Raw genomic sequence first — 23,534 nt, 5'->3', positions numbered from 1 at the left:
AATAAAAAACTGCGTCCACCAAGGTTAGCCAACTTTCCCAAAGAATATTCTATTACCACAAATGCTTGTTTCAATGCATATTATGCATGCAAATATGGCATATTTCTTAACTACTTTTTTTTTATATACTTCAAGGTGATCCTTTCTTTTTTTCTTCCTTTATTTATTTGGTGATTCTTTCTTCATTACCCATCTTAAATGAGTTAGAACTTTCTAGATGTGACACTTATAAACCTGATAAGCGCTTTGAGGGACAATGTGATTTCTCACAGTTTTGCCCAGTAGCTGAGATGAGGCAGATAAAACAGCTGTTACTTCATCAGTAAAGGAAACAGCTTCATTTACAGGCACTGCTGAACAATACTCGTAAAAACCACGCTCTCCTTTGGAAACACGTGGAAAGGAAGGATAGACAAGAGGGAGAGAAAGAACCGAATGTGTGGGATTAACTGGAAGGATTAACAGCAAGCTTCAGTGAAAATAATTCTGTCTTTTCCCTTATAAAGAAGACTTTAAACTACATAATTACAGATTGTATTTAAATCCAGCAGTGACATTTGGTTGGCTTCCTCATTTCCAGAGAAAACCAGAAGCTTATTTTGGTTTCTGTTCTCACTTTTCTCTTGCTCCCACTCACCCAGATTGGGTGGAGATACGTGACAAAGGAAAGCCCTAGGACAATGGAAATTAGACTGTAGCAAAATGAGGCACCGTGCAAAGCCCTTTACATACTGCAAAACTGAATGTTCTCATTTTCTTTTTTTTTTTTCCCCTACAGACACAGGAAAGGTACAGAAATAAAATCGGATCCAACTCTCAGTTTCTATTTCAGGCACAGGTTTTAAACGCCATCAGCTCAGATAAATGTGCTAGGTTATTAGTCACCTTGTATAAATACGTTTTACTTAAAGAGAGCCCAACTGGTATGTTTTCTTAAATGATAATATGTTAAGGACATAGCAGAGATATGGTAGATAAAGAAATCAAAACACAACATTCCTTGACTGTATTTTATAAATATCCAAAAAAAACACAAGCTTACAGCCCAAGAGACTCCCACGACAATTAACTGACCAACTTCTAGGATTGTCATCTTGGTGACTCATAACTGATATGAACTAAATGTCTTTCATAATAAATGTCATGGTCATTTTTCCCACTGACCTGCGGAATCCTTCTCAACACAGAATTTTATGCACATGGCCAATGGAAGGAGACAGGCCCACACACATTATTATTATTGTGCCAGGCCCTGTTTTTACATTCAGTCAACCCTATGGGGTAGCTACGGAGTCCCTGGGTTAACGCACTCTCTGCTGACCAAAAGGTTAGAGGTTCGAATCTCTCAAAGGTTCCTTGAAAGAAAGGCCTGGCAATCTACTTCTAAGAGATCAGCCATCAAAAACTGCATGGAGCATGGTTTTGCTGTGACACACATGGGTTGCCATGAGTCAGAGTCAACCTGATGGCAACTGGTCCCAGATGGGGTAGCTACGGGGCCAGTGGTGGTTCAGTGGTACGAGTCTTGCCTTTCATACAGGAGATCTAGGTTTGATTCCCAGACAAAACAACTCATGCATAGCACTACCCACCTATCAGTGAAGGCTGCATGTTGCTATGATGCTGAACAGGTTTCAGCGGAGCTTCCAGACTAAGATGGACTAAGAAAAAAGGCTGCTTTTGAAGTCGGCCAGTGAGAACCCTTTGGATCACAATGGTTTAATCACCAACCCATCATGTGGGTGGTGAAGGACCAGGTTGCATTTTGTTCTGTTCTGCATGAGGTCACCATGAGTCCACGGCCAACTCAGTGCTGTCACTAAGGGGGTGTGGACTGCATCCCTGAAACTGTCAGATGGGGCGACACCAAAATGACTCCAGAGTCCACGGCGCTGCGAGGGAAGGGGCCATTAAGGCATGGCATCCCTGGGGTTGGTGTCATCCCTCACCCAGCATGGTGATTCATCACACCCCCCACCCCCACTCCCACCCCCACCCAGTCACCCACAATCACTAGGGGTGGTGTTACCCAGTGCAGTAACTTATCACCACCCCTGGGCCACATGCCCATCATTGGGCAAAGAGAAGGGTCTCCACCTTGGACAATGTGAGAGGGAAGGAGCTGTGGGGAACCACCGGGGTTGGGCCAGGAGGCGCAAGGCAGCATGGCAGGCGCTAGGTCCTGTGTGGGGGTGGGGCAGGGGCTGGCTGCTCCGTCCACGAGGGGAGGGTCTTGTCAGCTGGCCCCACCCCCTGCAGGGTGGTGATACCATGAGTTACCAAACCGGGCTATATCAAGCCTAGTGACACCACTGGGCCAACTTGATGGCAGCTAACAGCAACATGGGGTAGCCACTATTACTATTTTTATTTTACAGTGAGGATGCAGAGACACAGAGAGCTAGTAAAGGGCAGAGGTGGGATGCCAACCCAGACAGTCTACACCCAGCGTATAGGTCTTAACCATTCTTGAGAAATAAAACCCAATACAAAGAGAGAAGGTTCTGCAGTTCCATCATCCCACTTCAAGAGTTATTGAAAATTTCCCAGTCTTTTTTCGTTTTTCTTCCCCTGTTTTTTTTCTTTGCTCAAGTATTTTAAAGCAAACCCAGGAAAGCTGTCATTACCTTAAGCCAGTGTGGGAAAGTAAATATTAGGAATAATGAAACCTGAAGCTATAACATGGCAGCACTGAGTCGGCCAGGAAAGGACCACAGACACACGATGGCTTTCCTCAACCCCGGTTCAGGGTGAACTGAATGCTTCCTTCAGCCTGTACCTCCTCTTCCACCCAGCCCACGAAGGGCTGTGCAGTCTTCAATGGCAGCCCCGCTAGCATTTCCCTGCACGTATTTATGTGCACATTCCTATCTCCACACTGAAGTCCCTGGGTGGTACGAATATTTCACCCATTCGGCTGCTAACTGAAAGACTGGAGGATCGAGTCCACCCAGAGGCACCTTTGGAAGAGAGGCCTCGGGATCTACTACCGAAAAAAATCAGTCACTGAAAACCCTCTGGGGCACCATAATACTCTGACCCACATGAGGTTGCCATAAATCGGAACCCTCTTGAGGGCAACTGTTTTTTTTTTTTTCTTTTATCTCCACACTGGGTTCCAAGCTCCTCAGGGGTGAGGATCATGGCTTCCTGGCCACAGTGGCACAGTACTTATCACGCAACAGATGCTGCATGAAAGCAGGGCTGGGGCAGAGAAAGAGACAATTTGATCTTATAAATCCAGACAGCCAAGAAAAACAAGGGAGTTAAACTGGACATTATTTTCTACTAGAAGTAAAAAAATTACCCCTAAATGTTCAGCTCTCTTAAAAACAAAACAAGATTAGGCAGGCCTATAAAACAAACAGTAACACATGTGAGGAACACGCTTCTTAGTTCAATCGCATACAGAGACCAAATGGGCAACACTTGCCCAAAAAGCAAAGCCGAGAAGGCAGGAAGGGACGGGGAATCTGGACAAATGGACACAGGGAATCCATGGTGCGAAGAGAAAGGAAGAGAGTGCTCATATGTCGCGGGGATTGCAATCGATGTCACAAGACAATTTGTCTATAAATGTTTGAATGAGAAACTAATTTGCATTGTAAACTTTCACCGAAAACACAATTAAAAAATAAAGTTTACTGTATTTTTACACAAATAGCACACACATACTGCGTTTTTTTGCCAACTGTGCCCTTCCTCCCCCAGGTATTTTTGTTATGCTAATTTTTACACTGATATGGTCTCATTAACAACAGCAATATGTAAAAAAAAATTAGCAAAGCTTGCCTACAAAAATACCTGGGGGAGGGGACAGCTCCATTGGCAAACAAACACAGAAAGTGTGCGTTATTTGTGTAAAAATACAGTACACTCTTATCCCATCTCTGGGTGGACGTGATCATTGTCAGAGTATTTTGAAAGAGAATGAACAAAGGCTTCAATAAGGCTTAACTCGAACAGGCAATGGCTTCTCTGCAATCTGACCCCCAGCGTCACATTCAGCTCCCTCTTCCATGAATTAAAAAATGGCTCTCTCTTTGCCAATGCAACATGAGCTAGTTCATGGCTGCTTGTCTAGGAGTTGTTGATAACATTCCTTGTCAACGTTGATCTTATTTAAAATTGTGCCAGACCTAGACAATCAAACCTGTTATGTATGTAAATGTACTTTATAGTATTCATGAGTGTAAATATTGAAGTCAACACTGTAAAAAGGCTTTCGTATTAACCCCCACTTTCACTGATTAACCCTCCAAAAAAGGCTAGCTCTTTCCCACTTGAGGTTATCTCCAGAGCCCAAATCCTATTCGATAATTAAAAGAACACCTACTTATTTACTTTAAGTATTAAAACAAGAAATGAAACCCTGGAACTTAATGAGCATATCTAAGCTCTCCAAATAAAGACGGCTGATTTTGGCAGCTTTTAAATTCTCTGAAATAAACAGCCTCGACAATACGGTTTGGGCTCAATTCCTTTAAAATGACTCATGAGATGCAAGGAGATATATAGGCCATTAGACACTTACGAGACTGCTAGGTCAGTCTACATAATGATTTATCTCTGAATATAATCTGAATGACCTATTATCTTTTCTAGGAATTCTGGTGGCACGGTGGTTAAGTGCTTGGCTGCTAATCATAAGGTCAGAGGTTCGAACCACCACCTGCTCCGTTAGAAAAAGATACCTCAGTCTGCTTCGGTTAAGGTTACAGCTTTGGATCCCTGCGGACCAATTCTATTTTGTCCTGTAGGGTCACTATGAGTCAGAATCAACTTGACAGCAACAGGTATTACCTTTTCTACTCTTTGACTTGTGTAAATTGGCTATAGGTACACTACAGTCAAGAAAGTAACATTTTAGAGATCTCAGAAAATTGTGAAAACCACAGTGATGAACCTTACCAATTATCAAGATCTGTGCATAAAGGGAAAATGTGTTCCACTTATAAGATATTCCTAAGGCCACTCAAGTTACTCTCAAAGTTCTCTCTTTTTCCATACTCTTACGTAAGTGAAAAAGTTTCTATTGGGAGAGAATTTCTCTTCAAATTCTACTAGTGTAAAGAACAATGCTAGGTAGTCTCAGGGAGACTAAAACTTTAAGAGGGATAATCCCTATCCTCAGAGAGTTTACAATTTTACTCAAGATAGGACAAAGTAAACAACTGACTTCAGTGAGACAGTAGGCGATAAAACACAATATTGATACGAGCAAAGGACTCTAGGAGTTCCCAAGTGGAAAAGGTTCACAGGATGAAGGAAGGCTTTTTAGAGGAAGTGGCTTCTGAGCTGCTTCTGGAAAGGACAGATTCTACAGACAGAGATGGTGGGAGGACATTCCAGAGGTGAATGGCTTAAACCAAGACCCAAAGGTGGGAAAGGACAAAGCCCTCAGAGGAGAGTGTGGACAGTTCAGGTTGTGCATTGAGGGTATATGTCAGGAGACGATATAAGATAAAAGGTAAGGAGAAGATTGGGGCCGGGTCGAGGAGGACCTGTATGTCCATCAAGGAGTTGAAGCAGACACAGGGGTAAAACAATGAAAACAGACCACAGGAAAAACCATATAGGTGTAGAGAATGGCAATGTGCCTGGAATAGTTACTACAGATTTAAACTAAAATGAGGAGTAGAGAAGAGAGAGGATGAAGTCAATCTGAGAGAGGAAGAATTGATCAGATCTGATCACTGAAGAGAAAGAAGGTGTCTTAGTCTCTCAGTGCTGCTATAACAGAAGTATCACAAGTGGGTGGCTTGAACAAACAGAAATTTATTTTCTCACAGTGTAGGAGGCTAAAAGTCTGAATTCAGGGGACCTGTCATTAGGGGAGGCTCTCTTTCTGTCCGCTCTAGGGAAGAACCCTTGTCTTAGCTTCTCTAGGCCCTGTGTTCCTTGGTTTCTTGGTGATCTCCACTTGGCATTCATCTTTCTTCCCCCGTTTGTGCCTGCTTGTTTCTGTGTGCAATCTGCTCTTTTTATATCTCAAAAGTAGTTAGGTTTAAGACACACCCTACACCGATATGGTCTCATTAACATAACAAAGGAAACCCTATTCCCAAATGAGATTACATTCACAGGTATAAGAGTTAGGATTCCAGCACATATTTCAATCTGTAAGAGAAGGCAAGAGTAAACACGGGTTCTGAAATCCATAGCCTGGGTAACCAGAACATCACAGATATCATTATAAGGTAGAGCAACTTCCAGAAGCGGTGTTGGTTTATAAAGGAAAACAAAGGATCCACTTCTGAAAAATGTTTAGTTGGAGGTGACTTAGGTCACCTGGTTGCAGACATGTGGCAGGTAATTTGAAATGCAGGGATAGTTCTAGAGAAGGAGCTCTGATGGTGCAATGGTTAAGAGCTTGGCTGCTAACTGAAAGGTCAATGGTTTGAACCTACCAGCAGCTCCGGGGAAGAAAAGCCCAGATAACTCTATGGGGCAGTTCTACTCTTTTATGGGGTTGCTATGAGTCGAAATCGACTCGAAGGCACCCAACAACAACAACCAGTTCTAGAGACAGGCTGGAGCAGGAGATATGGCTGCCCCTATGATGATATCTAAAGTGCTAACAGCAGGAACTGTAGATGAGATGACCAAGGAGAAGAAGAGGCAGTTGGAACAGACGCATTATAAGAACAAGGCCCTGAGGAGATTGAACACTTGAGGCTCAGTACACCGAAGGCAGACAAAGCCATGATGAACTGGCAGGTGGGGCCAGAAACGGCAGCTCCTTAGTTCACAAGGTTTTTTTGATGTACCAACAGCTCACCTAAAAAGACCTCCTAGAGTCCATCTCAAAATTTGCAAAATACTGCCCATGTTACAAGCCCCCTCCGAGAAACTCCCTGATGGCTCTAATCAGAATCAAACCCTTACCTCTAACATGTTCACTTCTATAAAGCTTTGTACCATGTTCGAGGCTCTGAACACATACATCCTCTGTCATGATTACTTATACAAACGTCTTACTTTTCCCTACCTCCCGGTTGTACTCCTACTTCTCCCATCATCTATCATTTCCCTGGACCAGGGAACGGAACGAGAGAAAAACCTAACTTATCTTTTTTACTTCTGTTTTGAAATTCTCTGCCTCGTGATTTCTGGTCCCGGTTCACCCCACAGAGGAAACATGTCAGGCTAAGAAGAGAAAAGGAGAAGGAGAAACAGGAAAGGATAGTGGCAAGTGCCATCCTTTTCATGCTATTTTCTGTTTTGTGAGTACCCAATAACCCACTGCCGTTGAGTCGGTTACAACTTATAGTGACCATATACAACAGAGTAGAAATGCCCCATATGGTTTCCAAGGAGTGGCTGGTAGATTCGAACTACCAACCTTTTGGTTAACAGCTGAGTGCTTAAACACCATACCACCAGGGCTCCGTTATTCAGAATATGCAATGAGATATGACTCTCCACAAAAATTATCCCATCCTTGGGGGATAAGGTTCTATTTTCATTCATGAGTAACTCACAAAACCCTAAGTCTTCCTTTTTCCCCCTATACAGACTCCCAAAGGTTTTAAATTACACCTACCTACCCACCGGGAAAATCGAGTGTACACCTCATTACTGACTAACTTGACAACCAGGTATACTTATGCTACAGTACATTAGCAAAGCAACATGCTACAGTGATTTTTGTTTTCTTTACATTTCCATTACCTTTTGGTAATGGGGATAATTTTTCCTTCTGTTAAAACTGGAAAAGAATTATGCACTACACTTTGAGTCAGACCTGAACACTGGTGCTCACATGCTATAATTTGAAATCTAGAAAATTAATTTTTTCCCCTTCAATTTAAATTAAAAGGCTGTGGGTCACTAACTAGTATAATTTGAAATTCTATTTGGGGTTTTAAATGGGCCAACCTCATCGTCTTCACATGATGAGTGTGTAAAGGAGTGGAGGCGCCTGTGACCACAGTTCTAGGGCCACTACATGGAAGAACGGAAGATAGAGGGTCTGTCAGTGTGTCATACTGCAGTGGTTTGCATGTTGCTGTGATGCTGGGAATTATGCCACCAGTATTTCAAATACCAGTAGGGTCACCCATGATGGATGGACAGGTTTCAGTGGAGCTTCCAGATTATGTCAGACTAGGAAGAAAGGCCCGGCAATCTACTTTGAAAATTAGCCAAGGAAAACCTTATGGATCACAACAGAACGTTGCCCAACTCTTGCTTTGACCATGTCATCAGGAGGGATCAACCACTGGAGGAGGACATCATGTCTGGTAAAGCAGAGGGCCAGCCAGAGTGAGAAAGACCCTCAGTGAGATGGACTGGCCCATCAGCTGCAATGATGGACTTGAACATGCCGGAGATAGTGAGGGTGATGCAGGACCAGGCATGGTTTTGCTCTGTTGTACCTGGGGACACCTCAATGGCATGTACAGGAGGTCAACTCCACAGCAGCTATCTGTCTACTACTCCAGCGGGACTGTGACTACCAGCAGGAATTTACAAGGAGGCAGATGAATTCCTGAGCAGCACTTCCTAACGATGAGAGCTGCCAAGCCACACACCTGCTTCTCCATGAAATGAAACGCTGCCAATCACTTAAAGTGTCCCTGCAGGGCTGTCTGACCCTGGGGAAGGCGTGGCGATAGGCCTGGCCTGAGGGACTCTCAGACAGCCTGACGCTGAGTCTTGCTTCACTGATAGAAAGGAAAAGACACTTAAACCATGGGTATGTCTTCGACTTTAAGGACTAAATATGAAGGAATTTTACTGGCCCAGGACTTGCAGCAAGTCTTTCTGATCTAGATTACTTATCTGGAAACGGCAGGGTACGGTATGGGGGAGGTAGGCCGGATGGTAAAAGATGCTCGAGTTCTGAGGATCCAAGACCATATTCCATTTGCAAAAACCTGTAGGTACAAGACATAGAAGGGTACCTGACTTAGAAGCCAAGAGAAACCTCTGCCCGTGGGGCTCATCTTATCGTACGGGGGCCTGAGCCAGTGTGGAGGGCGAACAACACATGGAACAGCTGGGACCCAAGCGACCCTGCCACCTCACACCTGGGGCTCCATGGAGAGCCCCAGGTGATGCTCACTGCCACTTGCCCCTTGGACCCTGGAAAACAGCCTAGGAAAAGACGCACCTAAGCCAAGCCAGCCCAGGAAACATGAATAGGTTCACACTGAATCACTTAAAAGTGCCCTAAACACTTCAAACCTTGAACCACTGAGGTCACCTTGTAGCAAAATAACAGACTGGCCCAAAAAATAATGAATATCATCTCTAAGTACTGTACTCCTTTCAAAAATCACCTATACGAGGCCAAACGGTTGACGATGACTTTAAGACAAAGGTGAGAATATTAGGGGGCAGGGAAACCAGATTAATTGAAATGGAACAACCAGAAGGGAAATAATGAGAATGTCCACGCATCGTGAAGAATGTCACCAATGTCACTGAATGACTTGTGCAGAAACGGTTGAATGAGGACCCAAACTGCTGTGTGAACCCTTCACCAAAAAGAGTAAAATATTATTTGAAAAAAAAAAAGATGTTATCATTGGGTACAGTGTACACAGGAACTCTGTACTATTTTTTTTTTTTTTGCAACTTCTTGTGGTTCTTAGATTATTTCAAAATAAAAAAGTTAAAAAAAAATTCTTCAAACATAGTATGTTCACAGTCAGTGTAGCCACACACTCTGAATAAGGAAAAACTGTCCAAGGAGAAAAAGGAGCCAAGTCTGAGATCAAGGCGGTGGCTCCCAGGAATGCTGAAACAGCAATGTTTTGCTCCTGGGATATGTATGATCTACAGGCTTTCAGCACCCCCTAGGAACTGCAGGCAATGTCCTATATGACTTAATCCCTGCCATCAAAGCACCTCTCCCCTCAAGATCAGAAGCCTACTAACAAGCATAGGTATAATCGTTAGTGGCACCGAGACATCAGTCCAAACACACATGAAGGTTTTCTGTGGTTTATGCACAAGGTAGACATTTCACATACACAGTAAAACCCATGAGAGCTGGAACCTGTGTAAGGCAGAAACCTGTCGAAAAGGAAAACTCAAAGATTTTCCACTAAAATGCGTGATAGAATAGTGGTGAGACTGTGCACGCTGTTAAAGGTGGAAAACTGGCAAGATCCGGAAGAACGAGGGAGTCCTGTCAAGCTCTGGTTCTCACAGGTTTCACCGTAGCCGGTGGCAGGTAATTACACAACAATCCTAAAATACTGTGTTTCTAAAAATGTAAAAGAATTTTGAGTACAGCAAATACCACTTTTTAAAAGGAAGTCTTTAAACTAGAAGTTCCTGCCTCAGGCACATAACAGCTCTGGTTTCCCCTGGGTGCCCAGGGGTCCCTCCCTATAAGCATCCTCTGGAGCAGAAGTGAGCAGAAATACCCTAAACATACCCGGCTTATTCCTTCCTCACCTGTTGGCTCTCCTTTAGCAAACGCTGCGGCCATGGGGACGGGGCTTAACTCACTTCTTAAGAACTCAGAACCTTAACTCCTTCCTTTAAAGAATAGATAGCATTTGAAATTTTTCTTTCATGTTCTCTCTAAAAGAGAAACACATCATTGGGGATTTTACTACCAGCATGATGACATATAGGTGATTCTGTACTTCAAAATCTAATGACTTTTTATATGCACATAAGTATCTAAAAATACAAATTGCACTTCTGCAAATAATTATTATATTCATGTTTCAGATTTTGAGACATCTACTATGCAATGATACAATCTCTAATTAAGTACAGTGGTATTCCTAAGATGAATCCTTGGGTGAAAATAGCATCCCTATCACCTTCCGGAAACCTAACGAGCAAGCAAGCTCTTAGAGACCGCTTACAAACATGTTATGACAAAGGAAGACGTACTGCATTGCTTTTAAGAATAACAACGTAGATTAGAATTTGGAACTGTAAAGGTACAACTGTCCATCTCCATTTATATCTCTGTAAACCCAAGAAATAGGAGACCTGGTGATGCAGTGGTTAAGCACTCAACTGGTAACCAAAATGTGGGCAGTTCGAACCCACCAGCCGCTCTACAGGAGAAAGATGTGGCAGTCTGCTTCCTTAAAGATTACAGCCTTGGAAACTCTATGGGGCAGTTCTACTCTGTGCTGTAGGGTTACTATGAGTTGGAATCAACTCGATGGCAATGGATTTGGTCTTTGGTTTGAAACCCAAGAGAGAGCAGACAAAGAAAAAACTTGGAAAAAGGAAATTTAAAAATAAATAAGACTCAATCTCTCTCTCTCATTACTCCAACTTGATTCTACTTTGATAAATCCCTTCAATACAGCTCTGCACCACCCTGGCCCCTGGCACGTTCTCCCTAACAGCATCAGAGAAAATCCATGACTTTAGCCCTGATAACAGTGACTTTGAAGTCGACACAGCTGGGATGGGATCTGGTCATCAAAGGCTCAGCAGAGTGGAGCAGAGGCTGTTGTGACTTGCCTTGAAAGCCTTAATCTGTATCTTATGATACAGCCCCCAGCCTGCCGATCCCAGCAAACGGACATGGAGTGATATCCTCTCAGTTAACGGGGGCTTTTCTGGGCACAGACTAGAGGAAGCTCAACTGCACTCATCTACTTCAGTTCGTTAGCTTTTAGAAATCCAGTCAAGTGTGCCACTAATTTGAAGGCATCACAGGTAATTCATTACAGGTAATTACATGTGATGAAAACGGATTCTATCAGCTAATAATTCATATCGAGTACATTTCATGGTAGCACAATGTAGGAAAACCCTTTTTGGGGTCATTCTTTGACTTCTTACCCAGAACCCAAGAAGCAAAAGGGCTCATTGGACTCTTTCTCTGGTACCTGAACTTCCCCTAATAAGAAAAGGAGAGGACCACATCGGCGATTTTTCTTCAGTAGATTTTTTTTTTTCAAAATCCCAATGGGGGTAGATTAAGGTAGTCAGCCAAATTCTTGGTTTATCATGCAAAGAAAATGAAGCAGAAGTAAAATGCCTCGCAGATTTATCCTCACCCTGCCCACTTACGGTTGGTCCTGCCGGGCTCGGTCTGGGCGCTGTCCACGGACTGGGTGCTGGAGACCGAGGAGACGCTGGAGCTGCGGACGAAGCCAAACGCGGCCAGCTTGGCAGCCGGGAGACGCGAGTAGCCAGGAGGGCGAAGTCCAGATTTGGGGAGATTGGATTTTGCAGCATTGGAACTGGAGGTTTTCTTTAAATCTGCTAAAATGAACCCAAACAAACCAAAACAGAATTATTCTGTTGACTGGCAACATGGACCATGCCACATATTGTGAATACTAACCCAGTTCTTCCATGTTGCTGTTGTCGTTAGGTGCCTCAAGCTGATTCTGACTCATGGCGACTGCATGCGTTAGAGGAGAACTGCCCCATACAATTTCAAGGGTGTGACCTTTCAGAAACAGATCACCAGGCCTTTCTTCTGAGGCACCCCTGGGTAGACTGGAACCTCCAATCTTTCAGTTAGCAGCTAACTGCTTAACCATCTGTGCCACCAGGGTTCCTTAATTCTACTATAAGCAGATCAAAATTAATCTTTCAGGGCTCAACTCAACAACAAATCTTTATGAGAAAGTCCCCTCACTGTGGGCCAGGTCTTTCAGAGAATTCAGAGGACAGGCCATTCCTGCACTGGAGAAGTTCACAGGTGAGGCTGGTGAGACAAAGACACACAAATAAACCTACTGTAAGGCCATAAAGAAAGGTATACAGTATTTAGGAAGCTCAATGGAAAAATAACACTCATTGTTACAAGTTACCCCGGATTTCTGAAATTGAGATACATCTTAAAATTGGACATACAATGGGCAAAGACCCTTGGAGAAAATATATATTAGTGGTTATAACTAGTGTGTAATAAGGCTTTGGATCCCTGGGTGGTATAAATGGTTTAATGCACTCAGCTGCTAACCAAAAGATTGGAGGTTGGAGTCCACCTAGAGGCACCTTGGAAGAAAGGCCTGGTGATCCACTGCCAAAAAAAACAAGCCACTGAAAACCCTGTGGAGCACAGTTCTGTTCTGACACACACGGGTGCCATGGATTGAATTGTGTCCCCCCAAAATACCTGTCAACTTGGCTAGATCATGATTCCCAATATTGTGTAATTGTCTACCATTTCGTCATCTGATGTGATTTCCCTGTGTGTCGTAAATTCTGTCACTATGAGGTTAATGAGATGGATTAGCAGCATTTATGTTGATGAGATCTATAAGATTAAACAGTGTCTTTAAGCCAATCTCTTTTGAGATATCAAAGGGAGAAGTGAGCCAAGAAACATGGGGACCTCATATGACCAAGAAAGCAGCTCTAGGAGCAGAGCGCATCCTTTGGACCTGAGGTTCCTGTGCAGAGAAACTCCTAGACCAAGGGAAGATTGATGACAGGGACCTTCCTCCAGAGCTGAAGGAGAGAAAAGGCCTTCCCCTAAAGCTGACGCCCTGAATTTGGCCTTGTAGCATACTAGACTGTGAGAGAATAAATTTCTCTTTGTTAAAACCACCCACTTGTGGTATTTCTGTTACCGGGACAGTGGGGTTGTCATGAGTCAGAGTTGACTGAGTGGCAACTGATAATAAGTCTTACAGAAGGACTTATAAAGATCATCTGAATAACTTTTTGTTGGTTTCAGGGATGAGGTGGAAAGTGCATAGACTACAGAGACAGTCAGCTGTATGTAAGTCTGGGCTCTACCCATCATTAGCTGTGTAGCCTCGGGCACTTGACTTAACACTTGGAAGCACAGTTACTTCTGTGTAAAGAAAAAGGATGATAAAACTGCCCTCACGGATTTGGTATAAATCGTGTTGCATGTGACCCATAACTTGATATGTACCTAGTATACAAGTAAATGTGTCTCTTATGGACTGAATTGTGCCCCCCAAATTAATGTGCTGAAGTCCTAACCCTGTACCTCTAAATGTGACCCTGTTTGGAAGTAGGGACTCTTTTGTTTTGTTTTGTTAAAGAGACTGTATCAGAGTAGGACGGGCCTAAGCCTAATCCCTTCAAAGTTATAAAAAGAATAAAACAGACAGAGAGACTCACAGGAGGAAGATGCCACATAAAGACAGACACATGACAGATAAATCTACAACAAGCCCAAGAGCCCCAAAGATGGCCGGCAGCTATTAGAAGCTAAAGGAGACAAAGACTTCCCCCTAGAGCCACACCCTGGATTTGAACTTCTAGCCTCCTGAATGGAGAGAAATAATCTTCTGTTCTTTAAAAGCTAGGCAGTTGTGGAATTTTTTATTTATCATGGTAGCATTATGTACTAAGAGGTTCCTTTACTCATTTTCCCCTTGTCTGTTTTTCTGTTAGCCCAAACTTCAAAATTAGTTTACAGATACGTAGCAAGCCAGCTTGTTTCAAAACAATAAAACATCACACCGTAAATCCATCACTCAATACCACCATGCTCCAAGTCTGAGCTGGGCTCCATTAATAACCACTGTGATGACCATCACAGCACTACAAAACATCTTTCCCCACAAAACAGAACCAGAATACTGTCAACACACAAAAGCTCTCTGATATGAAATTAAAAAGTGAAGATGAACAAGCTTCCACACATTCTGTATAACTGGCCTGTGGTTGTTGTTGTTAGGCGCCATCGAGTCAATTCCAACTCACAGCGACACTTCAGGACACAGCAGAACTTCCTCACAGGTTTTTCTAGGCTGTAATCGTCATGGAAGCAGGTCATCACATCTTTCTCCTGTGGAGCCACTGGGTGGGTTCAAACTGCCAATCTTTTGGTTAGCAGCCGAGCGCTTAACCATTGTGCCACCAGGGCTCCTATAACAGTCTTAGACAAGCCATTTAACAACTTTTCCCTGCAATCATGTTTACCATGGGTGCTTATATACAGATCACTCAGCAGCATCTTATTCTATTATTAGTCAGTTCTTTGTTATCTAGTAGAAGATTACCTAGGTTGCAGATTGTTTTAAAATGGCCCACTTTTAAAAAATTTAATGTCTGTACATCAGTGAAATATCTAAATACTGAAAGAATCCATCATGTGGAAACATACATAGAGCCAATAGTTGCCATGCTGGGTCTACAGTGGCCACAGGAAACTGTCTCTTCCCCTACCTGCTGCAGCTCCTGAGAGTGAGGCCATGGGTAGCTGCACGTGCAGGTGAAGGAGGAACGTGAACAGCTGTGGACTCCTGACTCCTGGGTCAGAACTAGGAGGGGGTGGGGTGGGAAATGAGTGAGTGCAGAAGGAACAGGGAATAGGAAGCTGGGGCTGCAAATATGCCCAGCTCAGGTCCTGCCTAATGCTTGGGTAAAATAAATGCTCAATTGTGAAAAGGAAGAAATAATGTACTATTTACCCAACAGTAATGGCCCTTTCTACATCAAGCAATGAATGCCATGTCTGATGCCTTCAAATTTCACAGGTGTCGCATGTGTCTGTCTTTATATGGCATCTTCCCCCGTATATCTGTTTATTCTCCTCCTCTTATAACTAGGAAAGATTAGGTTTACACCTTCAAATTGCTGTTCCCATATCACTCTGTGGATTTCTAGATGACAGCCACAGAATAGTGAAACCAAAACCAAACCTACCAAACCCAGTGCCGTCGAGTCAATTCTGACTCATAGCGACCCTACAGCACAGAGTAGAACTGCCCCATAGTTTCCAAGGAGCACCTCGTGAATTTGAACCACTGACCTTTTGGTTAGCAGTCATAGCTCTTAACCACTATGCCACTAGGGTTTCCACTATACATCAAGTTACTATATAACAATCTCGCCCTCCACCAGATCAATCTTCTCACAACTCCTTCTTCTAGTACAGTGGCTTCCACAGTTGTTATTCAATAAATGTTTAGTTGACGTCTCCATTAGCTAAGCTTCCACTAAATTCATTCAGTCCACAATATCAGTCAAATACCTCCAACACTCTTAGTTGCTTGAGAACTTGCCCGGAGTGGAGGTCAAGTGTTTGCTTTTTAAATAAGCATCTCAGTGATTCCGATGCAAGTGCTCCCAGAGCCATATTTTGAAAAACTTCAACAGAAGATCCCAACTCACATGTGATATAACTGCACTCGCTGCTCTGATTCAATGTGGCTTAACGTGTGTTTCCTACAAAAAGGATTTACTTAAAAAATACATGTAGTCGTTACTATTTTTCAAACAAGCCCAGCATGTCAGGGGGACCCATTTTTCCAAGCATTTAGTGCCCTTGGGCTATTCAAGAATATAGCCTTTGACAGAAATAATCATATACCAACTCAGAGTAAACCCTCAATAAACAAATGTTAGCAATTACTATTATAACAAAACTGAGGGGCAAGAGAGGTAATTTCGAGAATACTGCCATGTGGAACTGCAGAGACACTCTCTCCATTAAAACAGCCATAACTAATGAAAATCATTTTTTTAAAAAATAGTCTCTGGAAATTGGTCTAAGGGCATACAGGAAAAGAAGAAACATTTATGTAAGAAAACCTACTACATTTAAGTAAGAACAGTGAGAGTATATGGCACCTGAGCCACAACCCACTCAGCATGACAGAAGCTCGACTCTGGTCAGGTGCAGCCTGAAGGACAGGCTTCCTCTCCCTGCAATCCCAGACAAGGGCTATGACATCTGCCCCAAGAGGGGCAGACCACCATTGTTTATCATCCCTGCTTTCAGCTCCATGTTGCAGGTGCTAAAGTCCAGGTGAGCGAGACGAAGAGGCTGGAGCGCTGGTGGCACAATGGCTAAGAGCTATGGCTGCTAACCAAAAGGTCAATAGTTCGAATCCACCAGCCACTCCTTGGAACCCCTTTGGAGCAGCTCGACTCTGTCCTATAGGGTCGCTATGAGTCAGAATCAAGTCAATGGCAAGGGGTACAACAGGGTAAGAAGCCAAAATGTTGCAGAATCCCTTCCCTCATCCAGCCCCAAGTCGTACAGGCACTACCCCAGGCACAGAAGGCCAAGAAAACTGAGGCCTCCACCACTCTTGCCCCAGCTTGCTTGTAAGAATGAAGCTCAATATAAAAAGAGGTAAAGAGAAAAGACCAGAGGCTACCACCCTCCTCTCTCATCTCACTTTTAAAACAGGTATGCCACTTGGAGAGAAGCAGGCCACTGTCTCCACCCCCAGCAACAGAAGAGTGACTAAGAAATTTTCCCCAAAGGTAGAGTCAGGCTATAAGAGCAGAGATCTCCAAAGTACCCCACAAAGAAACTGATCTTACTTGATACAGAGTGTGGGGGAAATTCAAGCCTAAGGGTACTGTTGAAAACAAGGGAGATTTTGAGGTTAGGCAAAGAACTAGGGAAAGAAACAGCTAAGAGGAGTCCTTAGGGGTCAGAACTAACTTCAAAGAGTGGCCTCAAATACTAACCCTGCAAACACAACAGAGAGTCCCTGACAGAATGAGAGAAAAGTAGGACGCAGAACTCAAATTCTAGTAAAAACGCCAGACTTAATGGTCTGACTGAGACTGGAGAGACCCCAGAAGACATGGCCACCTGACTCTCTGTTAGCCCAAAACTAAAACCATTCCCAAAGCCAACTCTTCAGACAAAGATTAGACTGGACTATAAGACATTAAATGATACTTGTGAAGAGTGTGCTTCTTAGCTCAAATAGATACATGAGACTAAATGGGCAGCTCCTGACTGGAAGTGAGATGAGAAGGCAGAAAGTGACCGGAGCTGGTTGAATGGACATGGAAATACAGGGTGGAAAGGAGGAGTATGCTGTCACATCATAGGGTCACATAACAATGTGTGTATAAATTTTTGTATGAGAAACAAACTTGAATTGTAAACTTTCACTTAAAGCATGACAATTTTTTTTTAAAACTAACCCTGCAAAGAGTGCTGATTTTAATTAGATCAGATAGTGGAACAGTTTATGCTTCAGGGCATCCTTGAAAACAACAGAACAATCAGCTAGTAATTAGTGGAGCCTTTTTAAAAGCTAGATGTGATACCAACAGAGGAAGACAACAGAATGACTGGGGGAAGATACGGTCAAAGAGATCCCTGCTAAAACACTTTCAGAACGACTGTGTATGTGCCCCAGCTGTGCTCTGTGAGGAGTGACACCAAAGGCTTCACATCACAGCAAAAAACAACAATAAACTCTGGAAAGGGAGGAAGAGAATCACTATTCAGAGTTGTTACAATAAATTATCTAAAATGTCATTTTACAGCAAAAACTATGAGACATGTAAAGAAACAGGAAAGTGTGACCCATGTGTAAGAAAAAAAGAAGGCAACAGAAACTGCCTATGAGAGGGCCCAGATTTTAGGCTTAGCAGAGAAAGATTTAAAAATAGCTATTTAAAATATATTCAAAGAACTAAGAAAACTATGCTTAAAGAAGTACAGTATGTTGGAAACGTCTTATCAAATGGAAAACAGTAATAAAAAGATAGAAATTATGAAAAGAACCAAATCTAAATTCTGGAGGTGAAAACTAAAATAAATAAAATGAAAAATTAACTGGAGGGGCTCAGTGGTAGATATAAACTGACAGAAGAAAGAGTCAGTTAACTTGAAGACATATAAATAATAGCAATCCAAAAACACAGAGTAAAAAGAATGAAGAAAAATGAGCAGAGTCTCAGATATATATGCATAAGAATAATAGGACAAAAAAAAAAAAAAAAGAAAACAGAGGTATACAGGAGTAATGTTTCTCTATCTCACTTAAAATGAGTTATATAAACCCGAAGAAGATTCTGATAAGTTTAAGATATACCTAATAAACCCTGAAATGGTTAAGCACTCAACTCCTAGCTGAAAGGTTGGTGGTTTGAATTCACCCAGAGGCACCTCAGAAGACAGGTCTGATAATCTATTTCCAAAAAATCACAGCCTTGAAAACCCTACAGAACACAGTTCTACTCTAACACAAGAGGTCATCATGAATCAAAACTGACTAGACAGCAACTAACAACAACAATGAGCAATTAATAAGAAAATGACTCAACAAATATAGAGAAAAAAATTGTTAAATGAATGAAGACATCATAATAAAAAATTCACTTAATGCAAAAGAAAGCAGTAAACAAGGGGCGGAGAAACAAAAAGACATGAGACATACAGAATAAAGTAAAATGGCACACATAAATCCAACTATATAAATAATAATACTAAATTTGAAAGGATTAAACAAACAAATCACAAGACAGAGATTATAAAAACAAGATCCACCTATATGTTGCGTAGAGAAGGCACAATTTAGATTCAAATACAGAAGTGGATTAAAAGAATGGACAAAGACAGATCATGTAAAGCACAAATAAGAAAACTGGATTGGCCATACTAATACTTGACAAAACATATTTTTTAAATGTTAGAAGAGATAAAGACGGATACTTTAGAATGATAAATGGGTCCATCTATCAGAAAGATACAGTAATTATAAATATATATGCACCTAACTACAGAGACTCAAAATACGTAACGTAAAAACTGACAGGAGTGAAGGGAGAAACGAGAAACTCAAAAGTAATAGCTTTCTTTGTTTTTGAAAAAAATCTCACTTTCAATAATGGAGAGATATATCCACAAGGAAAGAGAATACTTGAGCAACACTATAAATCAACTAAGGAGCCCTGGCGGTGGAGTGGATAATTGCTTGGCTGCTAACCGAAAGGTTGGCAGTTTGAACCCACCAGCCACTTCCATGAAGATTACAGCCTTGGAAACCCTATGGGGCAGTTCTACCCCGTCCTATAGAGTGCAATGAGTCAGAATCAACTCAACAGCAACACGGTTATTTTTTAAATAGTTTTTGTAAAGCAACTCAACCAAGTAACAGACGTCTATAAAATACTCCACTCAACGGCCAAATACACATTCTTTTCTAGTGCATATAGAGAATTCTCCAGGTCGCACCATATATTAGGCCATAAAACAAAACCAATAAACTTAAAAGGACTGAAATCATACAGAGTATGTTCTCTGCTCACACAAAGTAGAATTAGAACTAAATCACATAAAGAAATTTGGGAAATTCCCAACATGTGGAAATTAAGATATGCACTAGTAAGTAACCAACGGATCGGAGATGAAATAACAAGTGAAATCAGTAAATATTCTGAGATGAATTAAAACAAAAAAACTTTTTAAAAAACACAAAGCAACAAAATGCATGAGATATAACTAAGAGTGTTTAGGGGAAAATTTATAGCTGTAAATTCCTACATTAAAAAAAGAAGGTCTCAAATCAATAAATTAATCATCCACCTAAAGACACTGAAGAAAGAGGAGTAAACCCAACCTAAATCAAGCAGAAAGACGGAAATAATAAAAGTTGGAGCAGAGATAAATGAAATAGAGAATAGAAAGATAAAATCAATAAAACCCAAAGTTGGTTCTCTGAAAACATCAACAAAAGACAAATCTTTAGCTAGACTGACCAAGAAAATACAGAAATGTCTCAAATTACTAAAATCAGGAGTTAAATAGGGGACATTACTACTGATATTTTAGTAATAAAGGGAATGGCCAACTCTATCCCAATATATTAGACAGCCTATGAAATTCCTAGAAAGACACAAATTACCAAAATTGATTAAAGAGAAAATGAAAAATCTTAATGTATTTATAAAAAGTGATTGAATTAGTAACCAAAATTTTCCCATAAAGGAAAACCCAGGATCAGAGGTTTTTAGTGGTGAATTCCACCAAATTAATAACAACTCTTCACACACACACACACACACACACACACAAAGAGGAAGGAACACTTCCAAACTAATTCTATGAAGGCAGTATCGCTTTGATACCAAAAGCAGACAAAGCCATTACAAGAAGAAGAAAAAAAAAATACAAACCAGCGTCTCTAGAGATGCAAAACTCTCATCCAAAACCCAGCAAACTGAAATCAGCAACATATAATTACATACTATGACCAAGTGGGGCTTATCCAAAAATTGCAAGGTTGGTTTAACACATGAAAATCAATCCATGTAACACCCCATATTACTAGAACAGAGAACAAAAACCACATGATCATTTCAATAGAAACAGAAAAAGCACTTGACAAATTCCAACAGCACTTCAGATGAAAAATACTCAGCAAACTAGGAACAGAAGGAAACTTCTTCAACTTGATAAAGGCCACCTAGGAAAAGCTCAAGCAAACATCATAATGGTGAAAGTCTGAATCCTCCTCCCTAAGGTCAGGAACAAGACAAGGATGTCTGCTCTCACCACTTCTTTTCCACATTTTATAAAAGGTTCTAGTCAAGGCAATTAGGCAAAGAAATAAAAATTAAAGTCAGGAACATCGGAAACAAGGAGACAAAAATATCTTTATTTGCAGAAGACATGATCTTGTATATAGAAAATCCTAAGAAATCCACTAAAAAAAACCATCATTGTGGTTGTGAGGTGCAGTAGAGTGGGCTCCGACTCATACCAACCCCACGCACAACAGAACCAAACACTGCCTGGTCCTGCACCATCTTCACAGTTGTTGCTATGTTTGAGCCCACTGCTTCAGCCACTGGGTCAGTCCATCTCCTTGAGGGTCTTCCTCTTTTTTGTTGACCCTCTACTTCACCAAGCATGATGTTGTCCTTCTCCAGGGACTGGTCCCTCCTGATAATATGTCCAAAGTACGTGAGATGAAGTCTCACTATCTTGCTTCTGAGGAGCATTCTGGTTGTACTTTGTCTAAGACAGATGTATTTGTTCTTCTAGCAGTCCATGGTATATTCAATGTTCTTCAATGACATGATAATTCAAAGGCAGCAATTATTCTTTGGTCCTCCTTGTATTCATTGCCAGCTTTCCCATTCATGAGAGGTGATTGAAAATACAATGGCTTGGGTCAGGTGCACCTTAGCGTCAAAGTGACATCTTTGCTTTTTAACACTTCGACGAGGTCTTTTTCAGCAGACTTATTCAATGCAATAAAACCCATTGCCATTGAGTCGATTTCAACTCCTAGCAAACTATAGGACAGAGTAGAACTATCCCATAGTGTTTCCAAGTAGCAGTTGGTGGATTTGAACTGCTGACCTTTTGGGTTGTGCCCCAGCTCTTAACCACTGTGCCACCAGGGCTCCTGCCCAATGCAATTTCATGACTGCTGCTTCCATGGGCATTGATTGTAGATCCAAGTAAAATGAAATCCTTGATAATTTCAGTCTTTTCTCTGTTTATCATGATGTTGCTTATTGGTCTAGCTGTGAGGATTTTTGTTTTATCTATGTTGATGTATAATAAGCAAGGTTGTGTCATCTGTGTATCGCAGGTTGTTAACGAGTCTTCCCCCAGTCCTAATGCTGTGTTCTTCTTCATATAGTCCAACTTCTCAGATTATGTGCTCAGCATATAGTCTGAATATCAGAACTAATAAAGATTTCAGCAAGGTCACAGAGTAATATTCAACATACAAAAATCAATTGTAATGGAACAACCAGAACGGAAATAATGAGAATATTCACGCCTTGTGAAGAATATAAACAACGTTGCTGAACAACTTGTGTATAAATTGTTGAAAGGGAACCCAAACTGCTGTGTAAACCTTTACCAAAAACAATAAACATTATTGTTAAAAAAATCAATGTGTTTCTATACGCTAGCAATGAACAATCCTAAAGTAAAATTAAGAAAGCAATGTCACTCACAAGAGCATCAAAAAGAATAAAATACTTAGGAACTGAATTAAAGAGTTGGGTTCCTTTTTTTTTTTTTAATGTTTGACTGATGGCAGAGTGTACACCCCACTCTTTCTTAGTTTCCTTTTGCTCCATATCTGAGAAGGATGTTAAGAAAGCCTGGATTCTCCTGGGGTCTCCCCTTTTCAGCGTTGGTTGGAGATTCAAACCACAAGAGTCCCTACCTGTGGGTGAAAACACCTCAGCCCCAACTTCTAACCACCATAAAAACTCCCATGGCAAATCTCCTTTCCATGGTCTCTCCACCCATTTCACACTTGCTGCAGAGGCCTGCTTTGTTCTCCCCCAAGGACTCTGATTTGTAAGTACCTAACAAAATTTCACACCCTCTTGGTGTTTGTATGGCACCGTCAGTATCAACATCTGAACTAAATTTTGGGTGGAAGTCCATCCTATATCTCAAGGGTGACCACAACAGGAAAAAAGGTCAACAAAAGAACTGTAAAACATATATTGTGAAAACTACAAAATGTTGAAAAAATTATAGAAGATACAAACAAATGAAAAGTCATCCCATGTTTATGACTCAGAAGACTGAACATTGTCAACATGGCAAAACTACCCAACTTGATCTACATATTCAATAATCCCTATCAAAATCAGAATTGGCTACTTGGCAGAAATTGGCAAACTGATCCTGTAATTCATAGGGAAATTCAAGGGACCCAGAAGAGCCTAAACAATTTTGAAAAAGAACAAAATTGGAGGGCTCACACTTCCCAATTTCAAAACTTAGCACAAAACTACAGTAATCAAGCCAGCACGGTACTGGCATAATAATATACATACAGAGCAATGCTGTAGAATTAGAGTCCCAAAATAAATCCTCACATCTATGGGCAGCTGATTTTTGACAAGGCCACCAAGACTTG

At 41.6% G+C, this 23,534-nt stretch overlaps 1 protein-coding gene across 7 annotated transcripts in view; it reads right to left on the bottom strand.

Annotated features, from left to right (window-relative positions):
* MTUS2 (microtubule associated scaffold protein 2) overlaps nt 1-23,534 on the bottom strand; it is a 763,477-nt gene that overhangs the window by 465,633 nt on the left and 274,310 nt on the right. For 5 of the 7 annotated variants that reach the window (XM_049867774.1, XM_049867779.1, XM_049867775.1 and 2 more), the window contains one exon: nt 12,007-12,201. The exons of 1 other annotated variant lie outside the window; for it this stretch is intronic. In XM_049867774.1, the coding sequence (XP_049723731.1) occupies nt 12,007-12,201 (195 nt within the window). The remainder of the gene's footprint in view (nt 1-12,006; nt 12,202-23,534) is intronic. One more of the 7 variants, XM_049867778.1, reaches the window with a different exon arrangement.

This window comes from Elephas maximus, chromosome 23, assembly GCF_024166365.1.
Source record: "Elephas maximus indicus isolate mEleMax1 chromosome 23, mEleMax1 primary haplotype, whole genome shotgun sequence".
Taxonomy (NCBI): Eukaryota; Metazoa; Chordata; class Mammalia; order Proboscidea; family Elephantidae; genus Elephas; species Elephas maximus.
The sequence above is the reverse complement of the archived record's forward strand: the minus strand, read 5'-3'. Positions and strand labels throughout refer to the sequence as shown.